This window comes from Neopsephotus bourkii, unplaced genomic scaffold (assembly GCF_033783945.1).
Source record: "Neopsephotus bourkii isolate Nb327-2 ecotype Australia unplaced genomic scaffold, CSIRO-AGI_Nbou_v1 NB_234, whole genome shotgun sequence".
In the NCBI taxonomy this organism is placed as follows: Eukaryota; Metazoa; Chordata; class Aves; order Psittaciformes; family Psittacidae; genus Neopsephotus; species Neopsephotus bourkii.
The window spans coordinates 16,739,967-16,759,774 of record NW_026900744.1 but is presented as its reverse complement, the minus strand read 5'-3'; the positions used below and the strand labels follow the sequence as shown (position 1 = coordinate 16,759,774).

General features: G+C 39.7%; 1 protein-coding gene across 7 annotated transcripts in view; it reads left to right on the top strand.

Moving 5' to 3' along the window:
• CEP350 (centrosomal protein 350) overlaps positions 1 to 19,808 on the top strand; it is a 76,561-nt gene that overhangs the window by 6,015 nt on the left and 50,738 nt on the right. For 6 of the 7 annotated variants that reach the window (XM_061345568.1, XM_061345573.1, XM_061345571.1 and 3 more), the window contains exons 2-8: positions 3,200 to 3,285; positions 4,885 to 4,928; positions 5,865 to 5,979; positions 9,086 to 9,218; positions 11,696 to 12,312; positions 12,792 to 12,902; positions 16,655 to 16,768. In XM_061345568.1, coding sequence (XP_061201552.1) covers positions 3,210 to 3,285; positions 4,885 to 4,928; positions 5,865 to 5,979; positions 9,086 to 9,218; positions 11,696 to 12,312; positions 12,792 to 12,902; positions 16,655 to 16,768 — 1,210 coding nt within the window. In that variant the 5' untranslated portion in view covers positions 3,200 to 3,209. Of the gene's footprint in view, positions 1 to 3,199; positions 3,286 to 4,884; positions 4,929 to 5,864; positions 5,980 to 9,085; positions 9,219 to 11,695; positions 12,313 to 12,791; positions 12,903 to 14,157; positions 15,432 to 16,654; positions 16,769 to 19,808 lie in introns of those variants that run through there. The other variant, XM_061345574.1, reaches the window with a different exon arrangement.

Below are 19,808 nucleotides of genomic sequence, written 5' to 3'. Positions count from 1 at the left end.
TAGATTATGGTATTCCACAGTAGCTATTATAGGACTGGGACTGATCTGGCTGTTCCCCAATGTTTCCATGCTTCTCATTCTGCTTGCAGGGAGATTGTAGCTTATGGTATGACATAGATAAAACTAGTAAAGCAAAAAAACCCAAAAAAGCTACTTGTCGTCTTTACCAGATTACCAGTCCGGTCTGCTTTACCACTTAATCCCGTTGACTTTCTGTCTGAATAGGGCAAGAGAGACCAACACATAAATAAAGGAAAAGATGGCTTATTTTATTGGCACTGCTGCCTTAGTGTAGCTCAAACTGTGTGAATTGCTGGCCCCTGCACTGTGTACCCAGTTTGTAGCAAAACCCACTTCTTGGGGATTAAACATTTAAGAATATCACATAAATCAATAATTTGTTGCTTTCCCTACTTTTTGCAAAGCTTCTTGTTTCCTTTTGTGGTGTCCCTCTCATTTCATATCCCTTCTGTTCTTATAAGAAATTAGTTCTTGAGGAATACTGTTCCCTACGCATATTGGGGTGTTTTTTTTTGCATAACCACTAAATGTCAATGAAAACAGTGTGTGATCTCTTGCTCACATTCTCTGCCTTTTTTGCGTCTGTATGATTCATCTTCCTCTCCTGTTTCCTTGCTTGAGTGCCATGCCGTGACTTCTGAGTTTCCTCTTTCCTTTTCTTACAGAGGCTGTACTACTAAGAAAAAAAAAATCATACTGAGTACATTTGGAAAAACTTTACAATTGGACCAATATACCGGTTTCTTTTCTTCCTTTTTTGTGCTCTCTATGCCAGTTCTTCAAAAGTTCATTCAATTTCTCTCCTTCCTGTCTTTCTCCATTCTCTTCTTTTTTTATATCCTGCTTCTCTCACCACTTTTCTTTCTTTTCTTAACAGTCCTGTTTTTCCTGTCTTCACATTTTTGTGTACCTTTGCTAAGCATATTCTACTTTCATATCTCCTGTTCCTTTTAAAATGCTGTCCTCTTAACTGTATAGTTATTTTATCTGTTGTACCTTCAATACCATCTTTGGTACGCTTATTAGTAAATGTAATACTAGTTTATCATCTTTTTTACTTGATGGTGGTTTTCTCTTTGTTTCCATTTCCTCCTCTCTAGTGTCTTTCTGATCTGTCAGTTCTCTTCCATGTCTTCCCACAGGAATAGTGTTTGTAGAAGAGAGTGGTGTTATGTCCTGTGTCTAGTACCTAAGTTTTCGTGTCTATACCAGTAATTCTGATGATAAAAATTCAAGCAATGAAGAGTAATACTTAATCCCTTCAGAAATGGTTGCTTTCTCAGAAGTTCTATTACGCTATATTTACATTTTGAGTAGGTTGTCTTATGTTTTTGTTTGGGCAAGACACATCATGGTATGTTATGACATTTTCAGTGGCTCTCAAAATTGATTCTGTGTAAAAAAATTCCCCATTTTTATTAATATTTGTTTGTCTGTGTTTCTGCTGTAACTGCTCTTTGCTTCAGTGATGGAGAAAATCAATTAGATGATTTCCAGGGCAGGGCAGTGTTATGATTTACAGCATGAATGATGTGAGGCACAAAGCTGTGGTTGCACGAATGAGCTCTGCAGCACCTGTCCTAGAAGCAGAATCTTCTAACTTCGCTTGGCTTGCTGCCTGTAACTAGATACTTAAGAAACAAAATACCACCTACTTCTTTCTACTTCTGTGTTATTGTGGATGTCACTCTGTGTATATGCATGTTTTTTCTGTGCCTACATATATAAACTCAATTTTCCATAATCCTTTGAACACATATTTGTATTCTGTAAAGAAAGTCCAAGTAAAGGTCTTTTGAAGACCTGTGTTGTTGTTATTGATAGTCTTGGGGTATAAGAGCAGTTTTGGTGGAGTAAGTTAGAGATAAGCTGTATAACTGAATGTGAGGACCAAGCTTCACTGCTGGTCACTGAGCATCCGTTAACCCATATATGATAAAAATCCGTGTCATAAAATACACAGGTAATGATTTGTTTCAGTAAGTAATACACAGTATTAATTTTGTGGAATGTTTGGTCACTTTTATTCAGAAGGATGACCTCTATATTTGAATGCCCTTTTTATGTGGCACGCTCTGTAGGGAAGTGAAAGCAAAAGAAAACTTCAGAAATAGAGAGGGGAATGTGCTTTACGACTCTTTCAGAATTCTAGAACTTCCTGTATGAAATCGTGGTTACCTAATTTTTTCTTTTCCATAACAGAAACCTCTTCAGTCTGTTGTGAAGACAGATCAGTAAGCACATGCAGTGGCCTCCACATGCAAGCACATGACTTCCAAGACAGGAGGTCCTTGGTGAGAGGATGGTGGCAGTACTTGCTAGTCAGAGTTCTTGTTGGCTCTATGAACTCCTCCTAGATTTCTTATACTTACTACTTTTCTTATATAGCAGTTCTTTCAAGTGTGTTACAGGTTTGAGTAGGACAGCTCATCCTTCCCAGGGAAACTAACGAGAAATAAAAAGTTGCATAAATGACCTGCCTTTTCTTAAAATTACCTTTCCTGATTGCATAGCTTTTCATTTTTTTCTCCCGTATAAAAAAAAATCCTTTGGTGACACTCTTTTAGATTGCTGCTGAAGCACACAGGAAAACCATGGCAGCTCTGGTCTTCTTTCTTGGCTGTAGAGTCCTGCTGCACAATTCTGTTCTGCCTGATCCTTTCACAGATAGAGGTGACACATTCATCTGTTATTGGCAGAATTGGATAGTTTGTAGGTTCAATCCATATTGTACTGTCTCTGTTACTTTAATCTATATATGTATCTGTTACTCTAATCCATATATCTCATATAGTCTGTTACTATAATCCATATAGTGCTGTCTCTGTTACTCCTTCGTGTACAGTATTTCAGTATGGTCATCTTCAGATTTGCTGGAATACTTATGACTGTGATCTAAATTGTATGACCTGGGTTTCCTTTTTTCAAGTTCACTATTCTTTGTAACATACAAGAACAAAAGCAAAACCCCTCTTTATGCACAGAATTACATGGTTTCAGAAAAAGTGCAAGCTGTAAACACGTTTGTGATTTCGTGATAATGTTCACAATCTGATTTTGTAATCATATGAGGTGAAAATTCATTATAGTGATCAAAGTTAGCATAAGATATATTTGTTCTTACTTTATACCTCTTTGATTCTTACATCACTTTTTTTGTAAATTTTTCTTTTAATAGATAAATTGACATGATGTGGAGCAACAAGTCAAAAGAGGTGCCTCTACAAAATCTGAGGCATAACCAAACCAAGGACTCTGCCAGAGGTAGGAATTTTCTGTGTTTATTGCCTTGTTTTGGAAGATGTTTTATCAGGAAAAACATGTTGTTTGAAACTTTGAGGAGTTCCTCAATTTGGAAGCAAAGACCATGTGTTCAAAAATGAATGGCTTCATTTTTGCAGAGATAGCAGTTTCATATTCTGATCTGCAGTTATTTGCTGATCTGCATTAGGAATTGCCAGCCTATCGTATGGTTGCCAAGATGACACAGAGATGGATTATATTTTTTTTTAGTACTGTGGAGAGTGAGCAGTGAGGGAACAGAAGGTGAACCATAGGCTTTTGAAAGAAGTGAAGAAGAGCCTGGGAGGCAGTAGCTTCTGATACTTTCTCAGTTCCAAAGCAGTGAAGAGCTAAGGACACTTGAGTAGCAGCAGTACATCTCAACTAGGATGACTTGCAGAACTTCTCTCTCCCTGAACTGGAGAAATCCTGTTTGCTTTCCACTGTCATGTAATTACAGTATATCCCTGGGAGGAAGAAAGCTGTAGTCTGTAAAGCTGAGCTGCATGTTAAGTCTGTGGTTCAAGATTAGACTTATGATCTCCACTATGACAAAACTGGACTCCAGAAGCTATTTTGAAAGTAGAGGCAGGTTATTATTTTTCTGTAAGAGGACATTATTGCTTATTGTTTTCTGCAGTATGTTCAGTTTCTTTTAAAATTATGTACTTTGTGAAACTGAGGTGTTCTGTAGGCATGAAGCACCATCTCTCAAAATCAAAGTGAAGTTGTTACTATTCTACTTCTGTACAGCAGCACAAAGGAAGAGGGTTATCTTACCTGAAATTAAATTGGCAGCTTTTCAACTGTAAGGAAAATACTTATTTATTTATTTATTAAAAAAAAAACCACTCTGACCCTACTACTCTCCATGGTTCTGACACATGTTAAAGTTTTGGATGTTGTGTTGTGTAAACCATTACATTATAAGAAAACCATTAGTATCCAAAGAAGAGGGGAACTGAAAAAGTAAATACTTTTAGAGGAAAATACTAATGCATCTAACTGAACTAGTTTGCACAAAGAGCAAGTGCTGTTTAGATTAAAAGTCTGAAATTGATTAGTGCCTTATGCTTGTTCTTTGCAAACATTGCTTCTATTTTGTTTGTAGGGTGTACAGTTCAAAATTCACATGCTCAAAGCTTGTTGTTGAGTAGCGTCTTTCAATGATCATGTATTCATTCTTAATTTACCGAAGAAGAAAATGGAAGGGAAAAAAAGTAGCTAAACTATAGTGTAATGGAAAAATGCAAGATATTTGCATTGGGGTAGATAACCAGCTTTTATTTTGCCTTCTAAACAACTTCTATTATGTGGCAGATTCAATTTCAAGTGTAATAATATACTTGACCTAGTGTAGTGAACTCGTTAACATTACATGCTCATTTTACATTACATACTTTATTGCTCTGGTATCTTGACTGATAGCAGCCTCTCCTAGAGGACATTGACAGGATGGAATTGAGTCATTAAAATAATGTGATTAGTGAGCCCATGAAAATTGTTTTGAAGCAGCATTTTATTTCATTGTTTTACATGTACTAACGAGAAACGTATTTCTGTTTTTTTCTGCTCCATAAGATCTAACTGCAGCATGGGCTACTTTTTCTCAGACTAAGGCTGCTGTAAGTACTGATTAATTTTTTTTCTTTTGCGCCTTTTTTTTTGTTTGGTCTTACTCCTCTTCAAATCAGTTAATGGCTACACAACTTTTAACTAAGGTATTGTTCAGTGATTGTTAAACAGTTTGAAATAAGGCAAGCAGTTGGAGTACATGCATGTTGGCCACTGTTCTATCTTGGAAGCAGTTTTCCGCGTGCAGTGGAAGAAATGTTTGCCACAGGAAGCTCAGTCTTGAGCGTAGTAACACAGGCTGAGTCTTGAGTTTAGTATTACCTTTCTATGTAAGAAAGCGGTGACTTCTGAAAACTTGAAAAAATAGCTCTCCCCTGCTTACTGGTCAGAAACTGGGACAACACCAGTGTATTTCACCTTTGAGCACTGGAATTGCTGTTTTTCTGTGAGAATTTAACCTGTTTCTAAAACCTGGCTTCAGGTAAGCCGAACATCTTGTTTTTTCATGGAATTCAGCTCTTTCACATAGCCTTGTCCATCTCTCTTTTTTAATAGCTTAGCATCAGTGTAGGGTTTTACATGTGGAATCTTGTATCATGCTCGATTTTGAAAAGAGTATTAAAGAATTTATTCCAAATGAGATTAGTATTTCATTCAGGCCAAGCATTAAGACTCTGCATGGCATGTTGTTATTAATTTTTTAATTTTATTTTTTTCACAATAGCCTGCTTATGGAAACAAAACTATGCAGCAGAACTATGTAACAAAACCTAATTTAGATAATCCTCTTAAACAAAACTTAATAATCTGATGTAGTTTCTGGCCATAAGGCTGTGCAGTTTTACAGTATTAGCCTTGTGAAGTTGCTTTTGCCTGTGGCTTTATTCTTTATGACATGAGGAAATATTGGTCACATTAGAGGAATAAAACCCTGTAGCCTAAAAACTGCAAACACTATTCTAATTTGAATTATCTTCAAATTCTAGTTACGTCATATAGAGAACAAATTGGAAATAGCTCCCACCAGCACAGCTGTATTTGATTCTGTCATGGATGCCAAGAAGCCCTCTGCTAGTGCTAACAGGAAAATAAGCAGAAAAGGTATGTGTTATTGAGGGTATAGTGTGTACAGCAGGGTAAAGCCACTGTGATCTGCGAAAACTTGATTTTTTTCTCCCTGCCCTCAAGTTGTCTCCTGCTAATGATCTTTATTCATGAAACTAATTGCCCATGAGAAACTAAAATTTTCTTCCCTTAGCTTAGGGAGTAAAGTGTACTATCACAGTCAGTGGGTTACAGGGAGGGACAAGACTTTTCGACGTTGTGAGTGAGCAGTGTTTATCCCATTCTGATACCATGCGTTCTCTGGGGGGGGCAGGTGGGTGACAATTGTTTATGCTGGATTAGCTGTTTCTATTTTTTATTGTTTGCCAACTGTTACACCCTGATGGTCCCTGTCGTGGTTTAACCCACAGCCAGACAGCTTGTTACCCACTCCCCCCCTTCTTGCCCTCCCCCTACTCCTGGGGGAACGGAGAGGAGAATCAAAAAGAAATGCAACTCCCACGGCTTGAGATAAGAACAGTTTAGTAACTAAGGTACAATACGAATCACCACTGCTACCACCAACGACAACAATGATAAGAGAAAACAGCAAAGGAAAGGAGTACAATACCACGCGCCGAACCGCCAGTCCTTCCGGGTAACTCCCAGTTACCTCCTGGGCATGACGTGCTGTGGTATGGAATACCTCTTTGGTCAGTTTGGGTCAGGTGTCCTGTCTCTGCTTCCTCCCGGCTCCCCTCCTCCCTGGCAGAGCATGAGGCCCACAAAGTCCTTGGCCAAACCAAAACATCATGTTTTTCAGCTCTGTTCCCAGCTGAAAGTCAAAACACAGCCCTGCACCAGCTACCAAGAAAGAGAAAAATGACTGCCACTGCTAAACCCAGGACATTATCCACCCCTTATTCCATACCATTCACGTCATGCTCAGATCCCACATTTTCAATATACCCTCACTCTTATCTAAGTGCACTCTCATCGTAGTGCATGGACCAGTCCCTATAAAGCTGCTGAGTCCATCTGGTCCATGATGCCAGGCTCCATCTCTTGTAACAGTCTTTCAGAGCAGGAGAGGCTGTGTGCAGTGTTCACACACATGAATAACCTGGGCAGTAGTGTCCATTGTTAGGTCCACCCCTCGATCATGAGTCCATCTCGATGTTGCATCTCTGCTCTGTTGGCCTTAAGGGTCATGGGCCCACCAGGTTCAAAATAATTCATTGTCCTTCCATCTCCAATGTTTCCAAAGCACTGGAGGGGCCCAGTGGACTAGATACTTGCCCATACTGTCCCACATGCCCTGCCACTCATGGCTGTCCAGCCTTGGGGAAAACCTCTTGGTCCTCCCATATTGTTGTCTAACCCCAGACAAGACCCAAACCCGACTCTGCTTAAATTTTGGGATCAGACACAATGGTGGTGGGTAAAACACACTCTGTGTGTGTGCCAACATGCTGATCCCCATCACAATCAGCAGGCAGGCCCCAAGGGTACCCAAAGGCCATTCAAAACCCGAACTCTCAAGCAATGCTGCTGTGCATGTCACTGGGGCTGGTGTAGCTCCTGTGCTTGCCGGCTCTCCCACCACCAGCTTCTCTTTCCCTGAGTCCAGCTCTTCCTCCTCTGCCTTGCTGGGAAATGCTGCGGGGTCTCCTGCGTCCTCCTGGGGCTCGGCGGGCGACTTCCGGGAAATGCTCTCGGCCGTCGCGGGGCTGGGCTCGGCCCCTCCGCGGGGCTCGGCTCCTCCGCCGCCTTCTCCCGCTGCTCGGCAGCCGCCTGCTCCCGCTCCTCGACCGCCCCGACCTCCTCCACCGGCAGCCGTCCCCTTGCGGCCTCCCGTCCCGCTCCCGCTTGGTCCCCGGGGCCGCTCTCCCGGGCCGCTTCAGCAGCCGCCGGCTCCCGGGGCCGCCCCCCCTCGGCTCCCCAGAGCCTCACGCAGACGGAGGTGAGGGCGAGGGCCAGGACGCTGAGGAGCAGCCGGACGGCCAGGGACCCGTCCACGGCCACGTTCGTCCCGCCCTGCTGCTGGAGCCCGACCGTATTACAAGTCATTGCCATAAAGTACAGTGAGACAGGAACCTTAGCCCAAGCCCCACACTTGATAAACACTAACACAGCAAATACCGGCTCTAAGTAAGTTACAACATTCTGAAGCTGTGAGATCAAGAGGAACAACTCTGAGACCCAATAAATCAGCATTGTGACGGTCAGATCTGTCGTTATCTCAACCCCTCGTGCCCCACGTTGGGCGCCAAAAAGAACTGTCGTGGTTTAACCCACAGCCAGACAGCTTGTTACCCACTCCCCCCCTTCTTGCCCTCCCCCTACTCCTGGGGGAACGGAGAGGAGAATCAAAAAGAAATGCAACTCCCACGGGTTGAGATAAGAACAGTTTAGTAACTAAGGTATAACACAAATCACTACTGCTACCACCAATAATAGTAATGATAAAGGAAATAACAAGGGAAGAGAATACAACACCACGCGCCGACCACCTGCCCTTCCGGGTAACTCCCAGTTACATCCTGGGCATGACGTGCTGTGGTATGGAATACCTCTTTGGTCAGTTTGGGTCAGGTGTCCTGTCTCTGCTTCCTCCCGGCTCCCCTCCTCCCTGGCAGAGCATGAGACTCACAAAGTCCTTGGCCAAACCAAAACATCATTTTTATCAGCTCTGTTCCCAGCTGAAAGTCAAAACACAGCCCTGCACCAGCTACCAAGAAAGAGAAAAATGACTGCCACTGCTAAACCCAGGACAGTCCCTTTATTTCATTTAAGGAAAGCATTTGCTTATAAGAAATGAGCCCTCATTTTAAATACTGTTTAGAGCATTCTGGTAGCGTGCCACTGGAGAAGAACAGACAGGTCGACCTCTAGTGGCAACACGGCTTTCACAAATTCAATTACTTATAATTGATGTTTAAACATTATTATAATATCTTTAAATATGATCGTTGTTTCAAGTACTTGCCACCTTGCCTCCTAGCTGTTGAAATCAGCTTGTTGAAATATAGAAGAAGTACTTTAGATGCTATTTTGGAGTGCTGCTTAAACCTAAGAAAAACTGTGTTCTTAATTGTTCCCCCAAGAGTTTTCTCATTCTGGAGAGATAGGTACATAGAGAATTCTTTGGTTTCTGCTTCAGCTTCCCATTCCTCCAGCCAAAATAAATCAAGCAAGGAGAAGTCCTCACGCAGCCCTCTTCGAGCAACCACTCTTGAAAGCAATGTGAAAAAAAGCAGTCATGTGGAATTTCGTGAACCACTGGCTTCATACAGGTTAGTGCTGAGGCAGTTGACTGTTAAAAGAAAAATATGCTAAGATCAAAATTAAGCTAATAGTGATGTTTTTGAAAGCTCCTCAAAAAATTATTTGCTTCCTCCCCTCACCCACCCACATGACTAGCATGTGGTGTTGGACAAAAGTGTTTTCCTTTAAAAAAAATATTAAATAAAATACAAATTTATTTATCATTCAGTGAATGTGTGTTTAAAGCCAGATGTCTTGAAATAGAGCCAGATCATCAACTTGGTGTGACTGTGGCCTCAGTGGCCTGATAAGTTTGACAGGTATTTTTACTACTATTATCTACTATTTACTGTAGTGATAGGACAAGGGGTAATGGGTTAAAACTTAAACAGGGGAAGCTTAGATTGGATATAAGGAGGAAATTCTTTCCTGTTAGGGTGGTGAGGCACTGGAATAGGTTGCCCAGGGAGGTTGTGAATGCTCCATCCCTGGCAGTGTTCAAGGCCAGGTTGGACGAGGCCTTGGGTGATATGGTTTAGAGCGAGTTGTGCCTGCCCATGGCAGGGGGGTTGGAACTTGATCATCTTAAGGTCCTTTCCAACCCTAACTATTCTATGATTCTATTTTGGTTTAGTTATAAGGACTAAAAAGAGTATTTCCTCCTGTTTATCCAACTTTGTTTTATTAGTTCTTCATCACATATTTCCAAATTTTTTATCATAAGACAGTGTATAGCAAGAACATTTAAGTACTAATTTTGCATTCAGTTCTTTTGTGTGAGAAACCCAAATAAAAATAGCTGTATCAAGGAGAAGAAGTGGCGTGGAATATTTGAGAACATAAGGCATGGTGGGGTATGAGGAATGAAGGAAAATATGGAAAGCCTGTTTTTCTTAGTGTATGTTAAGTGCTGTACGGTGCCTTAAAAACTTAGAGAACATGCAGTCAAAATAACTCCCTATAACTTGCTGTAATATCAGAGCCTAAAAGACTTCTAGCATAACTTCTTTAATTCTTCATGAGTTTTAAGCAGTGTGTGTTCTTTGCACAGGCATCCCTGATGATTAGCTTTGTTAGGTTCCTAATAGTCTGTTTATTGGATTCTAACGCACAGTTTGAGTATTTTTCTAAATGTTCTCACAATGATTTGGGGGTTGCTGATGGCTGATTAGAGTGGAGTTGGGACAGTGGTATTTTTTTTTTAATTCTACTAGGTCTCTATTAATAATCATTATCCTAAGACCTGAATTTTGGTCCCCTTTTCCACTTCTTGCCAGCTGTGAGGCTTTTTTCCCTTGTTTGTTGCATGGGAGGCTGATGTGAATCAGTTGTGTAATCTCTGGTCAGTTTTATTGTCTTCCCTATCTGCAATAATTTACATCAGTTATTTGTGTCAAAACTACATAGTAAATTTAATGGAATTTGGGGAAAGCAAGAAAATGAGAGCAGCTAGACTCATGCTGTTACATCCAGGTGGAAAGAATGGCTTTTTTACAGTCAAAATACTATGTGGTGCTGGGGGCAATAATTTGGGAAGTAACATCAGAGCTGCTAGGTTAACATATTACTCCTGCTCTAAGAGCAGCCTGTAGTCAATGCTTACAGTGTGCATAAGTAAACAAAACCCAGAAAGCCAGATTAATGGGTAGAACAACCTGCTTCTCTGTATATTTATATGTAGTTTTGGTGAAATTTTGTGCATTTAAACCACGCAACTGTTTTGTTGGTTGGTAATGATTAGTGCACTATGTAACAGCAGTGTGCTGTTAGAGAAAGAGCGGTAGACAATTTCACAAGTACAGTGTTATGACTTGGCTTCAGGTCAGTTCTTTAAACATACTTGCTGAAGAAGCAAACCAGGTAGCTTAAGTGCCAGGTTTTAGTAACTTCAGCCCTTCATTGGTGAAAACATTAAATACATCATATACAAAATGCTAAGAGATCCTCAGTTTGTTGAATTTTTAAGCTCTCAGTAGGCTTTATATTTGTTGCAGTACATCCCGTTCAGTCTGAAGTTCTTGTCAGGGGCTTGCCTTTTTAATGCTCAAATACAGGACAGGGTTTTCTTGTCCATTTTATTTGTTTTCTCAGCTAATGACTGCTGTCAAGAAACTGGGCATTGCTTTGTTTCAGAAAACGGCTATTAATTATACTTCTCAAGTTTTACACTTATTTTTTAATGTAAAGGTTTTTTTTTAAACTGAGGGGCAACATTACTGTTTGCTGGTTTTCTACATAACCTAAGTTCAGCTTTTCAACTTTATATATAGTCATGTTGAGACAGAGAGTGCAGAAAATGAAATCTTTAATAGGAAACCTCTTTCAGTTTCATCACACTTGCACTATTAAATGTGTGGTGATCAAACTTTAAAAGAGCTTACCTTTAAAGTGGAGATGAGGTATAGGAAGTCATTCTTGCAGTTAATGAGTATGTTGATTGCTGGGTTGGAAGGTCGTATGGTTGCATTTCTGATGGTGACTTCTTTTTTTCCTTCTATTGCATCAGGGATACATACAGTTCTCTCTCTCATCATGGTTCCAGCCAACTTGAGGCCAGTCAGTTGCTCTCTAGTTTGGACTTCAGCGAAGCACAAGGGAAGATGGAAATAATAAGCCGTATGATACATGACCGAGATGAGCGGGATCTACAGAGCAGAGGTTTTGAAAGCCCATGTTCTTCTGCTGCAGGCGAGACTGTTGTTAGGTATTTGAATGACCGACCAGCAATTGATGCCTTGCAGAATAATGAGGCATTTCTTAAGGTTGCAACACCTCCAAGATTGGATGAGGAAAAAACTAGTGGCTCTGGAGGAGATGAGAGTAGCACTAAAACTCCTCAGAGTAACACATCCCAGGACAGTGAACTGAAAGCATCTTCCTCTTCTGCCACCAGTACTTCTAGTGCTCATAGGCTGGAGATTTTGAAGCGGCAACAGCATGATGCTAAACTGGAGAAGCTGAAGGAGCGGATTCGGAAGCAGTGGGAGCATTCTGAAGAGTTGGGTGTCAGAGGGCAGCACTCAGGCTATGTTGAGCAGCCTGTTGTGATCACAAACATGGAGAATACAGTAACTCCCAAAGTCAGGAAAGTGGCAACTGCAGCTGCTGCTCCATCATACAGAGGTATGGAGGTGCAGAATCCCTACCTGTTGGTTATACATGGTGAAAGAGTAGAGTTCAATTCATTGAGCAACACATCAAAGCATGGATGTGACTCATAACTGTGTTTGGCAGTACAGAAGTGGAATAGCATGGTTTGATCAAAGATATGGACAAGAAAAAAAGGAAATTATTGCCTATTTAGAGAAGTGTGGATTCTTTTGAAATTTTTCCTGTCTCATTCCACATTACTGTATAAAAAACCCACACTGTATTAGCATTTAATTTTATTTTAGTATGGTTTTTTTTGTGGTCCCAGAGCTTATTGATTGAGAAAGCCTTTCACATTTTTAATAATCTTTTCTTCACGCAGTCTACTGTTTTTTCAACTGTGCACAACTGCCAGACTTTCTTACTTGAAGTTTCCCACCCCTTCCACCACGAGAAAGCTTTATTTACATCTTGTTGCAGTTATTTTAAGTTCCTGAATTGTTTACTTTCAGGTTTCAATGCAGCTGAAACAAGAATTCGCACTCCAGATGGGAAGATCTGGCATGAGGAAAAATTTCACATTAGTCGGGAGTTGTATAGAGATATAGCACTACAGTTAACAGGTGAGATACAAACTGAATTGATTAAACCACACAACCTGTTCTTAAGAGGCAGAAAAGTATATTTTTAGTAACTCTGCAAAGTCCTGGAAACAAAAAATCGAAGCAATGAGTGTTAAATATATTGTATTCTTTACATGGGAGGAGTAACTCACTGAACTCTAAAATGAATACAAAAATCCATCTCCCCATTCTCTCATTAAAATACTTTTAATAGGAAACCAATACTGAAAAGAATCAAATGATGTCTTTTCTTTGAAATAGACAAAAAAGCAAACCACAAACAACTCTTTGTTAGAACAATTGTCATTTAAGTTTGTAACTTCTTTATATGCGTCTGCATGAATGAGTGCAATTTCCTGTTAAAAGCACAAATCCAATCCACTTTTGGTTTTGATGAAACCTGTATTCACTCATGGGAACAATCTGAGGTTATTTTTGGCATTTTAAACACCATTAATGTGATACAGTGTTACGTTGGAGGCTGCATTCTGCATACTTCAGTATGTTATTAACACAGTGTTGGACCTGAAGCTGCTGTGGGAATTGTTAGTGGTTTAATTGGAACATACATGTAGCTAAAGGGGAGATGGGAGTTGTCTGCTGTAGAAGGTCTCTGGGAATCCTTATTTAAAATGGGGTAGGTAGCCTGCAGTAAGGGTGGTGGTGAGTTTATATGACATGAAGTTGATTTAATATCTCTGAACTTGTAGAACAGTATTATAACTGTTGGAGAAATTTGTATCCTAAAGATTTGCACACATGCACTTTTTTTTAGAGGTCTCTTACATGAATTCCTTGAGGAGGGGAAGAACAGATAGATCAGGAAGATTTAAGAAATCTTGTAAATATTCTATGTTTTATTTCTTGTCAACTTTTACCTTCAGTATTATAAGGCATGGATAGGATGTGGGGTGAAAGACTGAATGACTTTGCATTGAGAAAATAACAGAATCTGTTAACTTTGGGATTTATTCCACATGAAGGTGTAGGAAGGAACCTTAAATGCTAAAAGCTTAGAAAACTGTTACTCAGTCCTCTTTGCCTAATGGTCTTTTGAAAAACATTAAACACCATTGTTGCAAAATGTCAACACAGGAGAAAAGATCTCTTTCTAGGTGATGAGTTCATTTAGCAACAAAGTATTCTGACACTTAAATCTGTGAGCAAAAATAATTAAAAAACCTGTATTTACTTAACAGTTACATTGCTAAAAGACCAACAGTGATAACATGCGTTATGTCCTCAAATGTAATGCTCCAAGTCACAGTCTTTATTAATTTTTCAGTTTGGAAAACTGTAGTATGATTGGCAGCTCATTTCTCTGGGTAATGAAGGGTAGGATGCTCAAGTGTGCATTTTAATTTGCTAGGCTGGTTACAGTGGAGTGCTGTAAGGTTGAGTTGCTTTTGACTGACTTGGGAGAGGGGGAGGAGATACTAGGTGAATGAAAAGGAAGGAAATGGAAAATCAAATCCCTTAACAGCCTATAGTTTTGCAGCTTAAGAATTTGTGTATTAAAAATAACCTTTCTTATTGAGCAATACATTCAAGACCAGAGGAGTATGTGATGAGATTGTAAACTTGTAGGTGTCTTTGTATGCTGATAGTATAGTGGCTGGTATAGAAATTATTAGATTCCAGTACAACTTGACAAGATGCTAAGGAAATTTTCTGGAATCACTCATAAAAACCTCTTCTTGAGAAAGAAGAGCCACTTCTTTTCAGTAAGGTTGTTTTTCAAATACTCTGTTCAGCATCAGCCTGTGAAAGTAGTGAAGCCTATGAAAATTTCCAAAGACTTTTAATCTACACTCGCATTTAATTTTGGGGGTTTTTGTAGTTTTGACAAGCAAAATATAAATAATTAATGAGCTTTTTGTAGAAATCAAAATTTTTTAGAAGTTTCATTGAAGAGGTCTTATTAAAAAGGCATTTGGATAATGTGTTCAGTGGACTTCTGCCTACAAAAGCAAGAAGCTGTGTGTGCATTCACCCATATTCCTGTTTTGATGCCATGCAAAGAACAGCTGTTGTGGAACATGTCTTCTTTCTGACCTGAAAAGATAATACTGAATAGCTGATTCCAAGTAATCAGATGCTGGTGCTGTACATAATATATTCTCTAAATGTATTTTTAGATTTTTGGATTATCTATCTATGTGTTAATTCTGTATTAAAGGTACAGCCTTTAAATTACAGCCTTAAGGTTTGGGTGTGTACAGTCAGTTGTATCAAAAGTGGTCTGTGTTCTGTGGTGCTAAAATAAGCTGTAATACCTCTTATATCTTGAGAAGCATTGTTCTTTACTGTAACAAGATTTTTACATGTAAGTGTAGAACATACAGAACGTCTTTTTCTTTGTTTAGCAGTTAGGCTGAAGGACTTGTATGGACCCCAAGCTTCCAGTAATTCTGTCTGAAAGATGTTCAGGACTTGCAGTACTAAAACAAAACTGCTATAATATGAATAGAGTGGGAGGCAGCCTGCAGTTTCCTGGTATCAGGAAGGAACTGTTTTTCACTGGAAGAGGTGAGGAGGCAAGCTAGACTTCTGTAAATGCAGTCACTGAGGCCACTAGTACTTGATGCATTTATTCTGTCTTCCCTGCACTTGTAAGCCTCAAAGACGACTGGAAAATTTGTAAGGAAAGGATGTTAAAAGGGAGAAAGACTCTTAAAATTCCTTTCCTACATCCTTTAATAAGACCTGTTGTTCTGTCTCTTATAGTTCCTATGGACATCCACTAGAGAGCAGATTCAGCTGAAATTAGTGACTGTAAAAGTATTGGCATCTAAATAATGCCTCAGGTCTGTCCATGGAGAGGTTATTTTAGGTTGTCGATCACACTCTTTCTAAAGGGGTACAGGAAAACAGTGATTGTAATGGCCATGGAGTGCCTTATCATTTCAGGATTGAGAGCATCTTCAAGGCATGCAAACTGAAGTGCTTTAAGAAATCTTTGAACATGTCTGGTGTAGACTGCTGAGACCGAACATATAGCTTGCCTCTCCTTCTTGAGTAATGTTTGTCTCTGCTTTGCACCTTGAGGAGCTGGGAAACCCACTCAGTGGGGTGGTGGTTGAGCCACATTTCTGGTTTCCTTTTTTTTTTTTTTTTTTGCCCCAACATGAGAACATGGTAAAATATGACTTTGGTAAGTGTTCCTGGCATCTCTAAAGCCAAAACCTAACTGTGTTGTAGATGAGGGCTTAAGTAATACAGAATAGTTCTGCATTGCTGGGTGAATTCTATGACAAGTTTTGCAGAAAGTAGAGTACACGGGTATCCTGTCTTTCATGCTGCAGCATGGCAGCAACGAGTGAATGTGCTCTCGTGGTAAAGTGGAAACAGCAGCCTGTGCGTTTCAGAAGCTGAAGGAGCTACATGTTCTTGTGGAACATTAATACTGAAAAATATCTGTAGTAGAAGCAAACCAACAATTGTTCCTGCCAAACTGTTAGCATTTCTTTTAAAATTTAACATGAACTTTGTAAAGATCTATTATGGCATTGCTGTGCGTTTGCTGCATTCCAGTGGGTAGGTAAGCAACATTTGGTTTAAAGTTTTCATGCTACCAGGATTTTAAAATGCTGGACTGGGAGTAGTTGGTCTCAACATATAATGTGTGAAAGTCAGCGAATTTTATTGTGTTTTTCTGAGTTCCCTTTTTTTTAAGGTAAATGTTGAAGCAAGCTTGTCATTCTATGTTCTTTACTATGGGATATCACTAAACAGTTTTTGTTTGTTTTTAGAGCATTCAACAGTGAAAGGAAAACCTAGTGAGAGAAACAAAGAGAAAAAAACAACCAGACCAGTGCGGAAAGTACAAAAACTGACACGGTTGTCAAGTCCAGAGTCCAAACAAGGTGACTAGCTCTACTGTAGGGGGAAGGCTGTCACTTGTCCATCAGAGATGAGGTGTCTCAAGAAATTAAGAGAAATAAAAGCATGTTACTTTCCAAGTCTTCTCAGATCTGTGACAGTGCTGTTGTAGTGTGTTTGTAGACTATATGCTGCACTGGGGATGTGTGTGGTTTTGTTACTGGTTGGTTGGCTGTATGTGCTATTTTTTGTTTGTTCTAATTTTCTGCCTCTCCACTTGCTGTGCGCACTTTATGGAAACTGCTAAAGAGCATGTATTTCTTGGGGTGTGGGGATGGGTATCCTTAGGTACCAGTCAGGCTAACACAGACAAAAAGTAGCAATAGCTCTGTTCGGATTCTTCTTCTGTTTTGCTTGTGTCAAAGCTGATTAGTGCCTTCTCAACTAATGTTGAGAAGAGGAATGGCAGTCGTATTGAAATCAGTGCCAGTGGGATTTGTCAGGTTGACCTCCTCTGCAAAGAGGGGCTGCAGCAAAGGCTGTTCACTTGCATGATTGCTCAGTGGAGAAGCAGAGAACAGATGTCCTTCTGGCTTTTCTCTGGCTGTTGCCCTTCTATGTCCTTTGTCAAGTTGTTGCTGTCCTGCACCCTTAGTTCTGGCTTGACCCGTTCCTGGCTTTTTAAGTTAGTGAAACTTATAAAAACCTGTTCCTTGACAAGACTTACAGATTTTGATATTTTTAAAGGAATGTTTATTTCTTTAACCAATTAATTTTTTCCACTGTTGTCTGATATTTCCACTGTCTGTCAAGTAAAATTAAAGTATTAGGAGAAGACTGTGAGATTACTATAAGGCACTCCTCTACAGTAGAAAATTGAGTTAACTATATGTGCAATTCTGTCAGCACTTCTTCATTTTCCAGTAATGTTAATCTTTGATTGTGTGTAGCAAAAGAATTAGGAAGACTTCCACATCTGCTTTGCATTTGGTTTTATTTTTCATACAAAGTAAGTGGTTATGACTGCAATCCCATTACAGAGTAGGTTTTTTTTTCTTTGAATACATGTGGTATTAGGTATCTCTTGCACCTCTAAAGATTTGATTTCTCCTTACATACAGTGACCCATAATTGGTAAATACTTTGTTGGAAAAAAAAAAATGCTTTAAAAAATCATTGCAAAGATTTTTTTTAGTGAATGTGCTTCTGCAAGCTGTAAATCATGAAGCTGCATGTGACTATTTTGTGATAATGAATCATAGAATCATAGAACCATAGAATAGTTAGGGTTGCAAAGGACCTTAAGAGCATCTAGTTCCTCCCCCCACCCCCGCCATGGGCAGGGACACCTCACACTAAACCATGCCACCCAAGGCTCTGTCCAGCCTGGCCTTGTTGAACACCGCCAGGGATGGAGCAATCACAACTTTCCTGGGCAGCGCATTCCAGTGCCTCACCACCCTCACAGTAGAAGAACTTCTTCCTTATATCCAATCTAAACTTTTCCTGTAAGCCCTCTTCAGATACTGGAAGGCTGCTGGGTGGTCTCCGCGCAGCCGCCTCTTCTCCAGTCTGAACAGCCCTGACTTTCTCAGCCTGTCACTTAGAGTGATAATATGGTTTTGCTCCTTCCTGTGCTGATCAGTTCATACTTAAGGAACAAAACTATCTTAACTTACGTATTTGTGACAGTTCCTAGTAATGGGGGAGCGCAAAGATTGCTGCAAGTTTTAGTGCTATGATTATTCTCCGTAATGGATTAAATGTGAGGAGAATGATGTCCTGAAATCCCTAGAAGATAAAAAGCATAACTGAGTGGTATATCTGTGATGGTCTGTCTGCCTCCAGTCATGGCAATAAGAAAATGCTTTACATAGCCAAGGCTATAAATAGCCAGAGCTCATGTTCTGCTCTGTTAGCGTGTTTTAGTTCCAACAGCTGACTTGAAATGGAAGATGAGACTTTACACTGCCTTTTTAAAAGCACATAGAAGTAATGGAGAACAGTGAGTTCCACAAGAGAACCACTTTGATACATCTGTTTCAAAGAGGCTTGTAGTGATGTGTTTTAGGTGACAGATTTATAAAATACTTGGGTAATTTACAATGCAATCAAAGAATACTGTTAGTGAATGGAAGAATAGTGAGCTATAGACTTCTGACTGAGCAAGTTTCCTCCTGTTTTATAATAACAAAAACAAAAGGAGGGGGACAGAGTGTGGAAATTAAGGACTCGGATTACTGAAACACCGTTGTTCTGCTGGCCTGGATTTCACTTGAAGTTCATTTGGATTTTATCTTCAAATCCTGTTGGGCCCAGACAACAGTCTCTTTTACTTTGGCTGTGTGGTTTTCACGCTGCAGTGTTTGGGTTTGTTTAGTCAGTGCTGTCAGAGGTAGAACCTGAAACTGAATGGTTAGAAAGCAACTGCAGATTGTAATAAGATACTGCTGAATTGTCTGAAGCAGGGTATTAATGGTTTTATTTTTTTATATGATGCTTTTCTCCAGAGCTCTTTAAGGTCATTATTAAAAAAATAATAAAAAATTAACAATATTGGAAGTTATTGGGATGAAAGGTTTGCTGAATAACAGCATTTGATCAAACCAGTATTAGGTAAAGAAGCCATCATACCCAGTTTTTTATCATATAATTATATGTGGTATGATATAATAATACTAATAACATTTTGATTTGGCTTCTGTCACAAGGTAGTCTGCTCTTGAATTAAGTATCGACTAATAGCATTTATTTTAAATATTTTCAGTCTTAGTATGGAAATCCCAGATGGAGGACAGAGTGTTAGCATTGGCTTAGAACAACTGCTGCTCTCTATTTTGTCTAGCCTCTCCCAAGACACGTATTGCAGTGGTTATCTGAACATTTCTGAAGGTTGTTTTTTCCCCTTAGAGTAACAACTAATGTTCTTTTTGTATGAAGGTGAATTGTTCTTTATCTCCCACCTTTATTGTTGTTCTTTTTCTGTTCCTTTTATTTGTTCTTATTTTCCTTATTTGAGTGAAGATGAACAGCTTCTTCTCAGACCTCTACAGATATTTTCCCTCACCCCAGTAACATTTGGTT